This window comes from Lucilia cuprina, chromosome 5, assembly GCF_022045245.1.
Source record: "Lucilia cuprina isolate Lc7/37 chromosome 5, ASM2204524v1, whole genome shotgun sequence".
Classification (NCBI taxonomy): Eukaryota; Metazoa; Arthropoda; class Insecta; order Diptera; family Calliphoridae; genus Lucilia; species Lucilia cuprina.
In genome coordinates, this window is record NC_060953.1 from 32,246,340 (window position 1) to 32,267,449 (window position 21,110).

Below are 21,110 nucleotides of genomic sequence, written 5' to 3' on the forward strand. Positions count from 1 at the left end.
TTTGGTTAATTGTTCTTGTTGTTATTGTTGGAAAAAAGTTAATATTTTGCATTAAAAATTGATTAATAGTTTAATAATTAAAAGAAAGTAAAATGATTAGTTATTTAGCAAATAATTATTTGATTTTTAACAAAATACTTATTCTAAAAAAGTTAAACGATTTATTTTTATTTTATACTATTTTTGTTTGTTTTTGCATCATTATTATTAATTATGATAGAGAATATTAAATAATAAATTAAATATCAATAAAAAAATAAAAAAGTAACAAAAGGCTGGTAGTACGAACTCATAAATAACTAGAAATGTGATATTAAAATAATAATTAATTATGTAATTAAATTAACAAAACAAGGTGAAATGTTAATGGCACTTTTGGGTAATTATATTGGGAGTAGGGGGGTAAATTTTAGTCCCCATCTCATTATTGTTGTTTTACTGCTGTTTGCTGCTACACTTACACATTTTATTAAATTAATTTAAAAGAATTTAGCAATTAAAACAAATAAATGTTTTTCAATGCTTATTTTTAACTAAATCAGTAGATATCTGCAGTTTAATGTGTTTCATTCTATAATTTAATAATTTGCAATTTATGCAATTGGCATTAGTTTTGCCTTTAACCAGTTGAATTCTATTATTTTATCTTCAGTATAATTTAAGTAGCAAGAATTTAGATTGCCCTTGTTGTTTATTAGTACGGAAATTTTGAAATAATAATAATTTTACAACATATAAAATTAACACATAATTAATAAAATATAATTCATAGAAATATATCTGAAGTATGTAGTATATTTTAAGTTATAGAATGAAATAAAAAGAAATAAAAAAGTTTTAGAAAACGTAATATGCATAAACCATTACAACATGAAACATTGAACGGTTTTATATGACGCACACAAATATGTATTTCGAAAAAAGATCAGACTCTGCTCGATATTAACCGAACTGAATTATACATACATACAAACGTATTTAACAAAATATTGTTTTGGTTTTCCTTTTCGAAAATTTTAAGAGTACTAATCTTAAAACAGAAATATTTTTAACGATCAGTAAGTCGCTTTTAAGTTTTAGAAAGATATTATTCTTTTGCAGTTTTAGTTTTGTTTCCTTGATTGCTTTAAATATTAAAATTCTAATTAAATATACACCGACTATTACATATGCATATTTATGTGCCTACAGTGGGCATGTCGGCTCCCATATAAAGAAAATAATAAAGTTGAATATCTTAGAAAATATTAAATTTTATCGATGAATTAAAAACAAATTTCAGGGATTCTGAAAAATGAGAGGACTAGCAAATTGTGTGGTATCTCCCAAATGAATTAAATACAAAAGTTTACATATATTTGGTAACTATTGAAGTCTGTTAGAAGATTTGAATCAAATTCGTTAAAATCTTATAGTGGGCGGGGCACCTCCAATATCAATTAAATGCTAAACTTCGTTTGGAAGAGATAAAATTCTTCAAATTTGTGTACGATTAAAAGTGTTATCAATATAAGCATTTGGGAAAATAGCTTGTTCACTGGAGATATTGGCCGTAACACCTCCCAAACAAATTAAAGACTAAAATTTGTATACCTGGAAATCTAAACAGTTTTTACACTGAAAGTCAATGCAAACGTAGGAGAAAAATTAAAAATCACTTAAAATAGTTCTCATGGCGCCTTCATGCAAAGTAAAAAATGTAAGAGTTTTTATTTTTTGCAAAAACTTTTGTTATACATATGCATGTACCCAGCAAGAACTTACATTTCAATGTAACGAAAATGGCACGGACCCCTAAAAATCGACAATTTGATTTTTGGTTTCGAGATTAATGTTTGTCCAACTTTTCAGTTATAAATGATTATCGGAAAATATGGTTGATAGATTTCGGTTCGTATATCACATATTTGCTTTCATAGTGTTTATATCTAATTTCATCGTTGTAGCCGTATTATTATTTCAGTAGTAAGCGTTAACGTAATTTTCTGAATGGAAGTCCACTCAAACTCTATCGTCACAGAGTTTAAAAAAAAACCCAGAATATTTATTATTTTGTGGGTCTATGACCAATATTTCGAAGCAACCAAATAGAAAGAACAAATCAGTTTTTACTTTCCATCTGTTTTGATGGTGGGTATAAAAAGTAAGTAATTACACAATATATTATATGTAAGTTATTACTAGCTGTAGAGTAAGTACAAGTCATTACCATGGTTTTGCTGGGTATATTGCGGACTAGCAAGAATGAAAGTGGTTCTTTCCATAAAACGCAAACTGAAATATTGTGAATATTGACTTACGTTGACAAACATGTTTTAGTCGATTTTAAAGATTAATTAGAAAATATACATAAAGTCTCAAAGAACTCAGCAAAAATAAAACAAATTACTTCCAAAAGAATAACATTTAAGTACAACTACTTCAAATGTAGCACTAAGTGGATTTTCTACCTTTTGTAGAAATGATGTTTAATGACATCAGAGAAAGCTAAATAATTATTTTTTAGTACTCACATATATTTAATTTTAAAATACTACAATTTTACTTCGAAAAAGAACATAATAATTGCTTCTTAAGAATAACTTCAGAAGTAGTCAATTAGGAATAAAAAAACATCCTTCATATAATAAGCCTGTGTTGAAATCATAACTTTTACAGGTTTTTTCAGTTCTTCCATGTTTCGAACATCAATGTACTGATGTAAACAACTTTTCTTTACAAAGGACTTACTTAAACTTATTTCTGTGAACACAAGCAGAAATATTTTTATTAAATCACACATTTAATAAAAATAGTTTGAGTAATATTTTGAATTTTGAAAACCTGTTTTAGAAAAACATTGTTAAAGATTTTTATGAAAACAAATATTCACCAATTGCAAAACATATATAAACTTGATTACAAGATTTACTTATACATATAAACATGGCAAAATTTATTATAGTTCGATAAATATTATTGCTCCAAACTTAAGCTGCATTAAAAACCACTGAGTACTCCTTAGGAAGTGCAAAACAATATTTTATTTCGATTATTTTAAGTAAATTTATGAAAATAAAAAGTAAACAAAAATATAAACAACATTATATTTTAGAAATTGAATTACTATTTTTTATTTGTTTCAACTTCATTGCTATTTACAGCAGCATATGACAGCATAATTGTTGAAGAATTTTTTGTAAGCTGTGATAGCGATTTTTTTTTTTAATTTTTGTATACAGTAAAATATTTGATAAAAGTTGACAATTAGTTTCAGATAATTTGGTTAAATTTTTCGCACAACAAACAACAAAGCATTATAACAATATTTAACTCAATAATGATAAAGTAATAACAATTAATAGAAATTATTAAAGATATATATGTAGATATATTTAGATTAAATTAAAAGAAACCTTAATTTTTACTATTTATTTTAGTGGTAATGGTGAAGTAAGGCAGTTTTTACAGCATTTTTCATAAGAAAAACCAAATGAGATTAAAATTGTAGTTTTTTTTTTTTGTAGTTTGAAATTGAATTGAATAAATATGTAATTTTTACACTATGCCAGTGAGCAAATAAAATAATTCTTAAGTGCTTTAAAGATGTTTGTAAATCATCAATAAAATTTTAGAATTTCAAAAATAAATTTGTCATAAATATTAGGAATTCATGAAAAAATCTTTGTAAATTGTTTTTACATTGAAAAACTGTTATTTGACCTGTATAATAAATTTACCAAAAATTATTTCAAGTTCAAAAATAAATTGACAGTTTTTTTAAATAGTGTAAAAATTATTATTTTTTTTACTAAATTTGTGACAATGTTGAATGAAAATATATTAAACTTAAGATTTAAGAAAAATAATAATTTTTAAACTAAAATATTTAAAAGAAAATAAATAAGTAATTAAAAACATATATTTTAAATTAGTTGAAATAAAAATAAATTAAAGATACATACTTAGTTTTTTAGTAATTTCTCAATATCAATTAATAAAATTGTAAATCAATCGAACTTACCCTGGCGGCAAAACTTGTATTCGGTTTTTCTAGCAATTCCCATAAGTATTTCTGATATTCAGCGCATTTACCTTCACCAAATTCTTCTTCGTCTCTTTGTCGTAGCGATTCGGCTTCTTTGCGCATTTCTTCGTGTACGTTTTCTTTGCGCTGATGGTACTTGTGCTGACAGCACGACTCCAGGTAGAGTTCATCGACGCCCCAATACTCGAGATCATCGCTGAAGGCCAGCACACACATCTCGTCGACAATGTGCAATTTACCCGTACGATAGAAATTTAAAATGGAACTAAAACTTTTGGGATGACGGTCGAAGAAGTACTCGTTGTCGACCAGTGAATAGTCATCGCACAACTCTATGATAGCTTCATGGGTCGTGCATTCGTGAAGGCGGCCGAGACGTGTGTGGGGGAGACGTTCGAGGGTGCGCCAGAGGACTTCGTGTTTGACTCCGCCCACGTTGATGGATACGCGACTGTTCATTTGCTTCGACTGTGCTATCATAAAAGGTTCCGGCGGCGGGATGGAGGACATTGATCTGGAATGTGTCCGTTGTAGAGCGCCAGCATTAATGGCACCCTGGTGCAGTTGGGAAGTAGTGGGATTCGAATGTGTGGGTGAGGTGATGGGGAATGGAGCGTAGCGAACTTCTTTGCCAGTGCCCGAACCAGAAGTTGTAGTCGTAATGGCCGTACTGCCAGGCACGCCAACCAGTGTGACATCGTTTGACCAACCGACAGCGTTCGCCGTACTGCCACTTGCCATACCGCCAGCAGTGTGTGTAGTTGTGGCGGATGCGCCAGCAATGCTGCTACCATCAATATAATCCATGTTGACACCAGTAGCGGCGCTGGTATTGATGCCGGTACCTCGCGCGGCTGTAGTACCTTGACTAGCGTTATAAGCAATACTGCCAGCTGTTGGGATAGATCCATCGCCGCCAATGTATGCACCAGTTCCACCGGTTCCCATCGCCCGGCCCCAATCGACATTACCGCTGGTGTCGTAGTAGGGTTGATTATCACAGCCGTCTCCGATATTGGCCGTTGTTGTAGTTGATGTTGCACTGTTGCGTCCAAGAGTTTCGTTATCGATCCAGCTGTTGGATTGTTGTTGATAGTTAAATTCCTGTTGCTGTATTTGTTTTTGTTTTGGTATGATTTGTTGTGTCGGTTGTTGTTGCTGCTGCTGCTGTTGTGAATCACGTTGTATTGTTTGTTGTTGTTGCTGCTGTTGTTGTTGGCTTGTAGCCTGTCCACCATGCAATTGTCCCACCATTTGTAATACTCCATTATTGTATTGGGTCGGTGGTGTTGACGCACCCGTTTCCCAGCGTACCGTTTCACGGTCTCTATCACGTTCGCCGACCATAGAACCGCTATTTGAAAATAAAGCAAAACAGTTAATAAAATTGTAATTTTTTTTAATTTAAAATTAAATTTTTTAGTACATTTATAAAAAACTACTTACCGCTACATTTCATCTATTGATCCTTTGCTTTGTTAACATAAACCATTAATTCATAAAAATCTGAATAATTTAACTAAGATTTCGATATTCTAGAAGTTTTGCAGATAAAAATTTGTTGTCCTAGGGATGTTTGTTGTTACTGTCTTTTAAACTTAAATCACAGATTTTTCTTTGTTGAGTTACTTCTTTTGAGATGTTGCAACAAAATATGTATATTTTTTATTCTAATGAAGTTTTCTTGATGGACTATTACTTTTATAATTTACTTTATTACAACAGACTTTATCTAATTATATACATGTATGTATGTTCTCGCATGTAAATATATACATATGAATGTATGCAAGTATGAATGACGATGTGTTAATTATAAGTTATTTTTTTATTTTTTATATTTGTGGCAGCCAAATGGATTTTATTTGAAATTTATATCCTCCACATGGAAACGATGATATTGGTCTGAAAATAAAATAAGAAAAATAAAATTATTACCCGAATAATTACTATCTTTTTTTATCATTCAGAAATACATTATCAATTTTTTTTGTTTGATTATTTATTGCATGTGTGTGATTAATAGATTATACAGGAATTTGTGTGGTGTATATATCCATATGATAACCGTTTAATTTTGTGTACCCTATCAGAGTTGGGAAAAGCATGTTCGTAAAAAGTTCGAATTTGACCAGAGACCCTTGGTACAAGATAGGCGCAAAGATTCAATACATAAAACATTTAAGATCAGAGAATTATTGTTTAACCGGTGGATATACTGCCGATTAAAATAATGTTTATATAATCACACATTGAGAAAATGGTAAGAAAAGTGTTTTCAATTTAGTTTAACATCATAGATGTATGGTGATTGGTTAATCTTTCAAAGAGTTCAATAAAGTTTGTAGAATTCCAATAAAGTATTTTTATATCTTAATTGTTTGATATAAAAAGTAATGTTTTATTATCTCTTAATCAATAGGTGTAAATCAATAATAATACATGATAAAAATATTTTTACATTCTTTTAATACACGTAGCTGAATGGAAACATTATGGGTATTATTGTACAATATAAAAATAAAATTATAATTATATTAATAAAAATATTAGCTTGCCTTTTAATTTTATAAATATTTTGATCAGCGTACGTTTTGTAGTGCATTATGGAACAAAATGACAGTAGATAAAAGTCAAAATTAAGAAACTGGGACTAAGTCTGACCGCTGTACAAAAAATGTCATAGAATACATTTTTCAACTAACTCTTTCATCTTAAGTACATATGATATTGAGCCCCAAAAAATTAATTAATTCTCCAAAAAATAGTAAACGGTGCACAATAATGTAACTAATTTTTCGAAAAATTTTTCATGCCAACAATTTTTTAAATAAACTTAACAACCGCGAAATGCTCTATACGACGTCAACAATTAGTGCACAGCGGTGCTTAACCCTCTGGGACTTAGGTGGAAGTCTGGTAGACACAAAAAAATTGATTTTTCAATTTATACCTTGTCAATAAACACAGTTTAACATATATTGTCGTGTCGAAGTTAAACAAATATTATAATAAATAACAACAAAGTCCCTTAAACTTTAAACAGAAATAGTTTAAATAGGTTTTAAAAAAAGATCTTAGAAAATATAAGCTTTCAAAAAATGGTATCTAGCAGACACCACGTCAGTAAAATAGTTATAAAAAATACACGTCGGTCCCAGAGGGTTAAAGTCCTATATTCGGCTGTGCAGAATCTTATATACTCTTCACCACGATTTGTTGTCAGTATCAAAAAGCCCTCTTTATAGGTTATTATTGTTGTTTCTCCGGGTTTAATTTGATGTCTCTAGATTCAATATTGTGGGGAATACAAAAAAATTGAAAATAATAAAGTATAAAAAAGTTACTTTTTTCGATTCTACATATTTAATTTCATGTTTCTCAGTTCATTATTATAGAAAATTCAAAAAGAACTTTTTTAAAAACGAAATATTACCAGGAAAAAATTCCTTTATACATTTTCACATAATCAAGGCTCTTCAAACCATGTCTCCAGATTCAATATTATAGGATATTAAAAAAGTATCTTTTGAAAAACGAGAAAGTACCAAAATGTTCCCTTTTATGGGCTCTCGCCGAATCTACATACCTAATTTCATGTTTCTAAATTTAATATTACAGAATATTCAAAAAGTACCTTTTGAAAAACGAAAAAGTACAAAAAAGTTCCCTTTTATGGGTTCTTACCTAATCCGGGCTTTGCATACTTAATTTCATGTATCTATGTTCAATATTATAGAAAACTCAAAAAGCACCTTTAAAAAAACAAAAACGTACCAAAAATTCCCCTTTATCCGTGCTTAATCTTGTTCAGTTGCTCTCGCTATGCCTTGTTTTTATAAACAAGCGTACAATAACAAATTTTACCGTATGATTATGTATTTTATTTTCGTTTTTTTTGCATTTTCTGTCTAATCATGAATTAAAAAGTCTTAATTTTTGATAACGTTTTAAGAGTTTTCTCGGATTTTTGCTCATATCTCCGTTATTTATGGACTGTTTTTTTCTGATTTTAAATGGGGATCTTCTCGAAAGTATGTCTAACAGAATTATTAAAGATTCGGATCTCGCCGATATCTGGGCTCGTCTGAAAACTGATTTAAACAAACATTCCGACGGACAGACAGAGCTTAGTCAACTCCGCTACCTTTATGGATCCAGTGCCCGTGCTCTATAACTTTCGCGATCATGCCTGTGCTCTGTAACTTTACAATTAACCAATTTGAATTACGTGTGTTCACCCTGTTTAAACGAGCCGATTTTTTTGTCGATTCGAAAGTTACAGAATCCAGGTACATAATATATACTATAGGGTCGGAAAATGATATTGTGGAAATTACAAACGGAATGACAAATTTATATACACGCTTTTCACGAAGGTGAAAGGTATAAAAAGTCGATTTTAATGTACTAAGTAGTTGTACTATAATGTAAATTACTCAAAATCTATGTCTAAGTTAAGTCTGTAGTTTAGTTTAACTAAACTATAGTTTATAGTTTTTCATATATGAACTGGTTATATATTTTGATTTTGAATTACATATACGATTTTATTTGAAGGCAACTTTCTAATGTTTATTAATCCTAAGAATATTTTTCTATTTTCTATATTTGTGTAAAAAGATTATGTGCATAATAAAGTCATGTATATATAGTTGTTAATGTTTTTAAATAAACTTGAACTTTAATATTTTGTTATAAACATAAATGCGCTTTTACACGAACATTTTAACATATTTATTTTTTTAAGTGGGCTAAGGACATTCTACTAATAGTTTAGTCATTATGCAAATGCAATATAATTATGAAATATCTGCGTGCGTGAATGCTGGTGTATAGAAACATGATTGTTATAGTCTAGGTGTTAATTAAATTAGAACCTGTTAATAGCACATATTTTAATTAATGAAACGTATAGTTAAAATAACTTGAGAAAATGTTCTATATGTACATACATACATTAGGGTCGCTCCATAATAGAAATTCCTGATGTTTCCGCCGAAAATTAAAATATAGTTCATTCGAAATATTGTGATGTAGATAAAGAATAAAAAAGTAATTTTTTGAAATTTGTATGATTCTTTTAATATTCCAAGATAATATACGCAATTGTGGTACCATATAAAAGGCTTTGTAAGTAATACAAACGGTATGTAGTAGTCATGGAAAAGTAAGTTGTTGGATAAGTACAAATCATTAACATGTTTTTAGTGATTTATCATAAAAGTTATTTTCATAAACTCAACATATAATGCCAACGGTATGTTGTAAGTTGACTAAATGTAATTCAAACATAAAATGACACATAAAAATGCTTGGTACATGCTCCAATAATCCTTTACAGAACAATATGAAATCACATTTAGAAACCATACGATTTACAATACCAGCAGCACTTACATTTGGTGGTTATGAAAGACATGGAAAAAAGTAGTAGGTGCACATTAAACAATGCTACCAACCAACCAACTTATGCCGTGATATTATCAAACAAGAAATGTGCAACAAAGAAAATTAAACAACAATACAAACAAAAATTATACGTGCCACTGGAAACAAAACAAAAATGCAAAGAGGATGTCGTGTAAGTACCCACTTACAACATGGGCAACCACAAGTACCATCCGTCGTGCATTATAAAAAATTCAATATATGTATATATATAAATGAAGTGTATGTACTATGTAAATATGTATGAATAATAGTTGGGTGTCACGTTTCTTTTGAAAATTTGAAATCTATTATCAGTATTTTTTTTCTGATGCCCATGAAATTGATTAATGCTTACACGAAAATTAGGAATTAGTTTATAGAGGTGGAATTTCACATATCTAGAGATGTTTTTTAAATGTTCAATTTACATGTTAAACAATTATGAGGACTAACAAAATATGTACTTCCACTGAACGCGAACGTGGGTGACATTGACCAATGCGTTGAATCGATGACGAAGGTCTTCAGAAGCTTCCATTCACTTCTCCCATTTGAATCATATCGGACAAAACTCGACTGACGATAGATTTACATCAACATTAAGGAACACAGTATCCACATTACGTGACAGAATACGTTTGACGACATACGTGGACATTGCTACTGCTGACGGGGTTGAACGGATTGGAGCTGCTTTGCGGAGAAGAGCGAATCTGAAATCTTCCGGACCGTACGGTATTCCTGACATCGTACTGAAGAGGAATCGTCTCTTGTCAATACTACTGAACCATTGACGTAATATTGTCGTTCCAATGCTAAAACCCAGAACTGACCCTGGTATGAGGGGTAACTATAGACCAATCTCTCTTCTCTCTCTATTCGAGAAGCTTTTGGAGAGGTTTAAATTTAATATGATTAATGATCCGATAGTGACATTCTTTCGAACAGCCAATTTGGCTATATGTTAAAAAATTATGTTATTGCAACAATCTTTGTTCACCTTTGGTTCCGCTCGGTCTATAAATATCAACCGAAATCTACAGGAATTAGTATATTCACTACATCTGAAGCCATTCTCAGGAATTAATCTTTATATTCCTTTTTTTGGAAATTATTACGAAGTGAAATTGTAGTATTAAATAATACAACTAATTTGACATAAATAATATTAACATTCCAAAAAAATTTTCAATTTAAAAAAATATTCTTTCGCTTCTTTGGAAGTCAATAAATATCACTTCCACTTAGTGATACTTTTGAAGTGGTGATAAATGTTATTCTTTTGGAAGTACTTTGGTTTTTTTTTTTTTTGGTGGATACTCATTCAGTTTTACTAGGGTCAATATATTCTTTTATTCGGTTCAATATAATAGTTCGTTTGACAAAACCTCCCTAATATACTCTTTTACATATACCTTCATATGCTTTTTTGTTAAATGTTTTCATATATTCATATATTCTTCATCTTCAAAATGTTTTTATGAATTCAGTACATGAAGTGCATCCATAAACAGCTGCAAAAAATTACAAACCGAAAAAAGAAAGCCCAAGTAAAATTTTTCATAAAATAAAATAATATATAGCACGAAAAATAATATTGAATAATAATAAAAAAGTTAAAATAAAGCTCTTCAATTTATTTTCTACATCCTAAAGTATTTTCTTAAGGTGACTTTTCAAATACTTGCTATTTATATCAAAGGACTCTTACCACTATCAGGACCTATGCAGTACATATTTCGAAAAATAATTTATTCGTAGAGATTTATTGTTTTTAAGTTGTTGAATATTTAAAGGTCAAATACAAGTACTTACACATTCTACAATTTTTATGGTAAAATATTACCAAAGGCTATGACGACATACTTGCGTAAAGTATGTATTCAATCAAACAATTTTGTGTACACTCAAAACAATTATAATTAAATATTCTTAACTAAATATTCTGTAGATATCAAATAAGTAATTAAAAAACAAAAAGAACATACTAAAAAGCTTGTAGTTTAAAAGGTAGATGTAGGTATGTTGCATTCGCTTCTTTACTAGTGTCTCTGGTTGGAATCGAAACCATGACCTCCAACCTAACTGACTAGAATATTAACTACTAGCTCACCGTGCGCACATAAAATACCTAACAAGAAGTAAAAGAATTTTAAGAATTTTGAAATCGAACGTCTTTATATTGTGGCAAAAAAAATTTAACAACAATTTTTGCAGATTGCCAAACATATATTGTAGCATTTTAAATTCGAAATTTTTATAAGTGTATAGCTTTCCTACATACGTTTGTAAAAACATACGTAGGTCAGTCATCGTATTAAATTCGAATGGAAATATTGTTCATTTTACTTTTTTCTCTAAAACCATAAACTTTTCAAAGTTTATGCAATTACGTACCAACAAAAACAACACAACTTATTTATTCCTAAAAATGTAGAAAACTTATTACATGACATTTCCTTAAACACTAGAAGAAAAACTACATTTAAATTCAAATCTAATTGCTTTAACTGCAATATGTATGCAATGTTTTGATGGTTGCAGCAAAGTATTAATACCGGTCTTGAAAAATCTTAAATTTACTGACCACTTAATGTTAAACTTGTAACAAATTTGTAATAATATATACACATGTACAAATCCAGCAAAAACTTACATTGACAAGTTAATGGTAAAATTCCTAAATTTGATAAAAGGTAATGAATAAGAGCCTAATGCATTATTCCAACAATGATATTGAAAGCAAGTTAGAAGTTAGAGAAGTACAAAGAGGGGAAAACGTTGAAAAGTACCGAAATTAATATAAAATTTATATTACACTCAGTTATTATTTTGACAACCAACGTTATAATTTTGACAACACATTGTAGTCATTTCTATAACGCATTTTTATTATTTTTATTACGAATTGCATAGTCGTTATTTCTACAACGAATCGTTTGACAACATCAAGTTTTTATTTCGATAAATATTATGAAATAATTGAAATGTTTAACTATAAGACGCCACCTCTTTTACTTTCTTTTTTTAGTTTTTGTAAGGCTAAAAAACGTACATGTCATTACTAGATTTCTTCAAAAAAAAGTGGAATTTACTCCATGAAAGGATTGAAAAAGACCTGAAGAAGTGATAATTTTAACACAGGCTTGTCATAGAATGGATGTTCTTCTTATTTGATTCTAAATACATTCTCAGGAAGTGACTTTTATGTTCTTTGTCGGAAGTGACATTGTAGTATTATAAAATAATATTTGCAAAAATAATTTACACGCATTTATCAAATTTTAAAAATTACTTTTGATTATTCATTAAGTATATATAAAATTAAAAAAAAAAATAAATTAAAAAATAAAAAAGTACCGAAAGGGTTAACTAAAAAAATTTCAGTACAAAAAAAAAATACCTTCATTAAAAAAAAATAGATTATTTTCGCTTCTTTGGAAGTTTATAAAAATCACATCCACAGAGGGTAAAAATTTACTTTGTGTTACTTTTGTAGTGGTGATAAGTGTAATTCTTTTGGAAGTACTTCGTTTTATTTTAGCCAGTAATTACGATGTTTTTGCTGGGTATGTATATGTAAGTAGATGAAGGTCATGCTAAAAGATTTAGGTTTAAACCGCTACAAGAAACATGGAACAATACATTTAAATTTAATTAATTAATTTCCGTTAAGCCAGAAATTTTAAAAGGTTATTCATAAATAAATCAAATTTCAGTGCTTAATATTTTAAACTGTAAATCTTTATAAATATGTCTGATATACATATATTAGAAATGATTTTTTATAAAGGTGCTTCGGAAGAGAAAAGCCCCGTGAATTTGTCGAAACTTATGTCTAAACAGATAGTACTTTAAAAAAATTTTTTTATTATGGTATTTTTATTGCCTATATTTTCATTGTATAGACTTAAATGATTTGTTCCAATTTGTACTCTTTTTGGTTGAAAAAGTATCCATTTATTAGTATTATTTATGTAGTGGCCAAAAATTTTTTACACATACTTTGTTTTTATCGTTTTTTAAATAAGTTAAATCAAACCTTAAGTAACCTTGCAAGTTTAGAAAATGTTTGTGGTTTAGCAAATAGACAAGACAATAAATATTGTAAATTCTTTTGTTCTACTTAAAAAACGGATATATTACCAATAAAATTTGTAGAGTAACAAATAACAATAAAAACATTACAATGCCATTCAGCTAATTATTATTTGAAATTTAAGTAGTTGGTATTTATTCGTTTGGTTTTAAAAACAAATGTCACCAACAGTCTTCACATATATATATGTAAGTTGGTATATTACGGTGGTCCGGTCTGCATGGAAACAAAAACTTAACAAGGATTGTACAATATATATAAAAAAGGTTTCAGTTCATAAAAAACTGGGCAAGTATCAGTGAATGAATGAACAAAATTTTAATTTTCGAGAAACATCAACCACATATATGCATATTTATATACATATGAATTTTATACCGATAATTCCATGAAAAAGTAAACCTCGATTGTAATTTTGGTGTATGATATCATTGTTGCACCATATCACCGCAAATATCGTTTTTAGCTTTAAACTACGTTACATTTAATATTTTACCTTAAAAATAAACATAAATAAGCATAAACCAAACTGTCGATTTTCATAACGATTGGATCTCATTTGATCCTAGGTCCCAAACAAGGTTTAATTAAAAACATTCATAACAGATTATCAATAGTATAATTATAAAATTTGGCGCAAAGTATGATCATAAACACCTTTTTAAGAGAACCGGCCCATATTTAAAACATTTTTTTATTTTTGGTTATAAATTGCTGAAAATTGTTTGTATTTATGTCCACTGTACTTTCCAATAGAATTTTCCATATGTTTAAGTATTTGTAGCTTTAATTTAGTTTTTTCCATTTAATTTGTTGTCCCATTATTTTAACAAACTTTGAAATTTATCTACGATGACCATTAATTTAAAAACCCAAAAGGTTACAACACTATTCCCGTAAGTGTTACTTACTACTCGTATACTTATACATATGTATATAATTTAAATGAAATTTGTCTTTTTACTCCTTATACATTTTTTGTTCAACATCGAAATACTCGCGCAACGCAACAAGTTTCAAGGACAGTCTAGACACTAGAATAAAGTTTTTATTATAAAAAAAATAAAAACAAACAAAACAAAAATAATTAACAAACACGTTTATTAAATAGAGGTAGTGTCTTTGAAGGATATTAAATTATTTAAACGTTCCAATTAAAAATATAAATTATTACTGATTCTATATTTTAGTCGTTCAAGGATAAATAAAAGTTCATTCACTTGTATTTGGGGATGACTTAAATAAATATGTATGTATGTTTATGTATATGTAAGTGTTTATGAAGAAAATGTCTATCACATCGATTTGGATTTATAATTTTATTTAACTACAGGTATAGATTTGATATTTGAAGTAGTTTAAAATACTGTATATTCTGAACTCCCGTTATTTGATAACACTGATAAAGACAATTTTCTATAAGCCGTATTAACAGGGACCATGCTTATGGACATTAATTAGTTTCAATTACATTTACAAATTATCAGTTTAAAAAAACCTACAACTTTATTAGAATTTAATATCACTCAAAATGTATTAGTCAAAATTTGTACAATTTAAAAGTATGAAATTACGTAATAAAGCAGTTTTGGCAGTTTATTACAACATACTTTTGAAAATACCTTGTGAATAAATAAATTGGTCAATGAAATTAAAATTAAACTAACAAAACTTAAATGTTCAAACACATACATACATACATACATACATACATACATACATACATACATACATACATACATACATATGTATGTACATTTTACATATATATACATTTATACTCACCAGGATATGAGTTTATTTTATGTCTAGCTCATAAACACGAGCGCAAATTTTGAATTTTTTGAGCAGTAAAATTCAGTTGATATTAGAATGCCAAACAAAAGAAATTAAAACTACAACGAAAGAGAAATATAGTTTTTTAAGACATTTACAAAAAATATCCTGACCAAGGCCAATAGTCAAATATGGCATGCAAAACTTCAATAATTTTCCAATTTTCACCTACAAAGCAGAAGTACATTTTTGATTTGATTTTATAGCGATTTTTGTATGTGGTATAAAACTTGTTTATGTAATATTGGAAAATGTAGTGATTGTTAGTGGAAAGAGAAGTGTATTTAAGGAGGTGTTCAGATTAAGTAGTTGTTATCGTTATAAATTTTGGTATGAAACCAAAATTATATAAGATAAGATTAATTATAGCGCTATTGTGGGTAGGTTATTATGCTGTTAATTATTTTTTTAACACAAAAATCGACTATACATCAACATACTTAGGTTGATTGGAGGATGTATACTACATTAAGTCCGAAGAATACATTTAGACAACTATGAGGCCTGTTGTGCGCTCCATTTCATGAAAAAATATTCACTGAATATATTATCTTTTAATGTTTAGAAAATCTAATCAGTGTTAGTGAGGAATCACTTCCAAGATACTTAGATATAACTTCAATCAATGCCTGACAGTGGTAAAGTGCTCCAGAGTTTCATTGCCCTCTCAACATGCTTTATATTGTGTTGAAACTAGGAAAATAGATTGTGGAAGGAATATTAGAGAAAGTGGTATTAGCGAACATTTGATTTTAATCTGTTTATATCGAAAGTGCCGGGGAATACCTCTGTGGAAAGTCTATTCCATAATCGACCAAAAATGGTTGTGTTCTTAATGACAGACGTACGTGTATTGCGCAGAAATATATGGGTATCATTTGAAGCATCGAAACCTTCTTCTCTGTTCATTTTAATACATCTATTCAATTCTCCTGATTCGAAATTATCATAAATTGTTAAAATTTATAACCTTAATCTGGAGCTTCTAATTCCTTAATATTTACACTCCTCATAGATATAGGCGGGACATTAAAATCTGCCTTGCTTTTGACAGTCACGAAGCAACTTTGAGCTTTACTGCCTAGCAAAAATAAAATGAAGTACTTCCCAAAGAATAAAATTTAACACTAAGCCTTGCTAGCTCCACCTCCGGTTACCGTTTAACCGAAAGTTATTCAGCCGATTAAAATATTTTTTGTATGAAAATAAAAAATAACAAGACATTGTGATAATGGGGATAAGTGAATTATTTTACCTACTTTGGAAGTGATGTTTAATAGCTTCCGTAGAAGCGGAAATCATAAAATTTTTGCAATTCAATATATTTTTCTATTATTCTTACATTTTTATGAGTTAAAAAAAAATTATTTTTGGACTTTTGTATAAATGTTTGTAATTTTAACAAATTGATATCTACAATGTAAAGTAACTAGTAGATCATTTTACCAAAGGTGGCAGTTGTTATTTATTTCAAATCAGTACCTATGGATTAAAATTACCAAATATTTTTACACTAAAGGAAACCATAATGAACAGATAGATACGTATTTGTTGAAATTACGGGCATTAATGTGTCTATATGTTAAAATTATTAAAGCCAAATTAGTTATATAAAAATACAAATTCAATTAAAAATAACTTCCAAGAAAAGAACATAAAAATTTTATCTTAAGAATGATTTCAGAAGTAGTGAATTTCGAATCAAATAATAGGGCCATCCCTCTTATGACAAACTTGCGTTAAAATCAGCATTTCCATGAAGTAAATTTTACATCTTTTTCGCTTCGAAATATTGGTCCTGGACGCACCGAAATATATATATTTTGGTATATGATTCTGGTCGAATTCGTATTCAGCGCAGCTCAAACTTTTACAAAAGTAAACTCATGTATGTAAAATTAAGTAACAAGGTCTACGTTTCACAATTAGTTATATATACATACATATTTCTTACTCTCTAGTGCACCAGGTCAAATATGCAATTTTAAATTATAGGTTTAAAACAAAAAACTAAATATTTTATGTATGTCAGGATTAAGTTTATGTAAGCGAGATTTTTTCACATTTGACCAAATTGTGTAACACATCTAATGACGTTAGAATCTTTTGTTTGTATTCTTTTTTTAACTACAAACTTTATTTCTTTGACGTATATCCAAAAAAGTATCTTAAATACAACTGAATAATATTGCACTACTACCACCTTCACCATATCTTTAAAAGTGTCCTGCAGTTCTCAGAGACTGTCATCATTATTTAAGCGTAGATAAAATAAGTTTGTTTTTCTATTTTGTGAAATAACTAATTTCTATAGTTTTTTTGTTTTGGGCATTAAAGTGTGAAATTATTAAATTGTGAAAGTAGTTGAACATTTGGTAAAAGTACTTTTTCCAATTTAGAATTAATTCCTAGTTAAACTGTCGGGTTGTTTTTTTAATATATACACACTTACATTTGTATGCATGAAAAATTGTATTTTGATAAAGTGGCCGAGTTTATATTTACAAGGCCTAAAAATTACGACAGCTTAAGTATCTAATTTTGCCTCAATTACCGCCAACATTCATTTAGAAGTATGGCTATATATGTAGTTAGTATATTTGTGTATGTATGTGGTGTGATCATAAACTTAAGTGTTTAGGCGGTTCTTTCTATTCTTTTATGAACATGATATTCAAAACGTCTGACATTTTATAATAGCATTTTATTTTATTAAGTTCTTTTTTTGCACACTATTCACAAAAACACAAAGATAGTGTAATGATACCTTAGGCAAAAAAATATACATATTTACATTAATATCTACAAACATGTATAATGTCTTAGGTTTGTATGTATTTATTTACCTAAATATGAATGAAATTAGTTATATAAAATATATCTTATAAATAACTAATATAGAAGCAGTGATGGTGGTATTTTTCTTAAATGCCTACAAAATGTTTCTAATAACGTCACACAATGGACTTGGACAAAATGAAGAATAATCAATTACGTTTCCACATGATTGCATAAATGGTTAAATAAATAAATGAAAATGTTTACAAATTGCCTTCAAGGAGTTTCCGTTTTGCCAACTTTGCAAAGGTTTAAAGTGGAAAATTTTAATTGATTTTTTTGGGTGTTAACTATTGGAGCGGAACATTTTATTAAATAAACATTGTTGTTAATTTGTAATATTTATATTAAACATTGTTGAGATACATGTGTGAAAGGTTCTAACCATATTGACGTATTAAATATATTAAGGTGTTTTGATTTATAAGAATATCTTTTAGCAATAGAGAGTGTTAAGAAGTATTTTGTGTATGTCAAGAAAATTATCTTTTTTAAAATATACTTTTTTTTGATATTAGGTAATTTTTTTTTTCATTTCTTTTCTCTTGATATCCTTTGTAGGTTGAACCAGTAAAAACCGAATCAAACTGTATAGAAATCATTGGACATATATAGTGGTTTGTAGCATAACACATAGAAAATAATCTATGTTGTTTTGTTATTTGGAAACAAGTAACAAGTAAGAATTAAAAGTCGGGAAAGGCCGACTATATGATACCCTACACCAGCGTTTTTTTTAAATAACGATCTGTAGCGGTCGCACAAGGCTTACAGAACTACGGACATAGCTACATCGTCTCAGAGTGTGATGCCGAGCCGATGGGTTTACTTGAAGAGAGGAGCAGGACCAATATTTTTGGGTCTTACAAACATCAGCATACGTCAAAAACAAGAAAATATGATTTCCGAAATCATCTAAGTTCAAAAAGTGGTTTAAGTTGACACTAAGTTTTATCATTGTAGTTCTTTAAAAAATTATGTAATGATACTATTGATAACATTGAAATTCTAAAAGAATAAGGTGCAGAACTTCACTCTAATATGTGTGTTAAGCAAGTGTATATCAATCTGAAATGTGTTTTTTGTGGCTAGAAAAACGAATCATTTTTCTACACTTTAGTACAAAGAATATTGCATCCTTTTGTTAAGAACACATTGTTAACAAATTGTTCGCAGAAACGTTTCTTTGTACATTTAGCCAGGAGCAAACTACAAGTGTTTTTTATTGTTAGTAAATAATACAAATGAACATAAGTGTTTAAAATATATAAATTCAAAGAATGCTTGTATAAGAGGTATAACTGTTACATTAAGGGCGTATACATAAACAAATATTTGATAAGATTTTATAAAAAAATTAAAAAAAAAAAAAAACTATTTAAAGCTGGATATTAATTGACAAATTTTATTGCAATGTTTAAAAACAAAATTTTTTTAAAGCCATTTACAATTAATAAAACCATTGTTTTACAAAAGAGCCCTAACACCATTATTACCGACACGACATTATATAATTTATAAAATTAAAAACTACAAAAAATTAATATAATGACAAAATAATTTGCACATTCATTTGTATATGAAAAATGTTAATTGGACATGTTGATTTAAAAAGTAAAATTAATTTGATTTTCTGTTTATTTTGCACGCGATAAAACTTTACAAATCGTGTGTTAAATGAAAATTAAAACTAAATATACAAAGAAATAATAACAATATTAAAGACAGTGACAATAACAACAACAACAGAAAGTTTTTTTCTGTTTTAAAAATGTATGTGATTTGTTTCACTTTCAAAAGACACAAGTTAAGAAGTCAATGAACTTTTATGTAAGTTGTTGTAACTCAATTAAACTTGTTATGTGTATGTATTTAAAATCAATTAAAGTTTTTTTATTAAAATAATGATTATAAGTAGAAGACTTTGTAAAATATTTGTGTATAAAATCATATTAAATGTCCTAAGAAATTATTCCTACGAATATATACAAAACTTTAATTATTCAGTAATCAGTAATATTAGAGCAAAGTGTAGTAAATATATATTTTTGATTAAACAAAGTGTGACTTATAGGATAAAAGACTGAATACTCAGTATTATACCCTACATCAATATGGTGGGTAGGGTATTATGCGATCAGCATCGATTACGAATTTTTCATTATGAGTTACCCGTACGTTATTTTTTGATTGGTAATTATCAATCATATTAATATGTAAATTATAGTCACGATACTAATTTAGATGTATCGGTAAACGAAAGCCTTGAACAAACAAATCGTTTTTATATAACGATATAAAGGACTTGAAAATTCAAGTGAACAAATTATGTTATCTCATGTTCTTGCCAACTTTATATTTTGCGGTTGAATATGGATGATTATGGTTCAATTAATATCTTACTAACGATGTATACTTAATGTAAACATATGTATTACAATATACATACACATGTATTTAACTTGGTAATAGTTTTTGGAAAGGACACTTAACACTTATTCTTCTACAGCAACTAGCACGTGTCAAAATGTCCCAATTTTGTTTTTGTGTGTTTTTTTTTTTTTTTTGCTCTTCTAAATATTTGGCTGATAAATATCTTAATAGTTTTAGTAAACACAATAAGGAAGCAGAAGAAACTAACTTAAATACTTTATTATTCTATATAGCATGTACATACATATGTTTGTATATTTTGGCCAAAGATGTGTTTGTTTGATTTTCGGCCGACATTTTCACTGATGAAGACGTTAAAAAATTTTGTTTGAAATACTATGAGTGTGAGTACTTAAGATTAATGGAATTTTGTTATTATGTTATTAAACACAAAAAGAAAAGTATATACAAATATACACTTTGCCATAAAATCCCATGAAGATA

General features: G+C 28.3%; 1 protein-coding gene across 15 annotated transcripts in view; it reads right to left on the minus strand.

The window, feature by feature from the left end:
- LOC111675697 (potassium voltage-gated channel protein Shab) overlaps positions 1 to 21,110 on the minus strand; it is a 144,671-nt gene that overhangs the window by 65,133 nt on the left and 58,428 nt on the right. For all 15 annotated transcript variants that reach the window (XR_006940999.1, XR_006941000.1, XR_006941001.1 and 12 more), the window contains exons 3-4: positions 5,474 to 5,932; positions 4,004 to 5,381 (exon numbers count right to left, since the gene is read on the minus strand). Coding sequence is in view for 12 of the 15 variants with exons in the window: in XM_046951728.1 (XP_046807684.1) it covers positions 4,004 to 5,374 (1,371 nt within the window). In the remaining 3 variants the exon portion in view is untranslated. The remainder of the gene's footprint in view (positions 1 to 4,003; positions 5,382 to 5,473; positions 5,933 to 21,110) is intronic.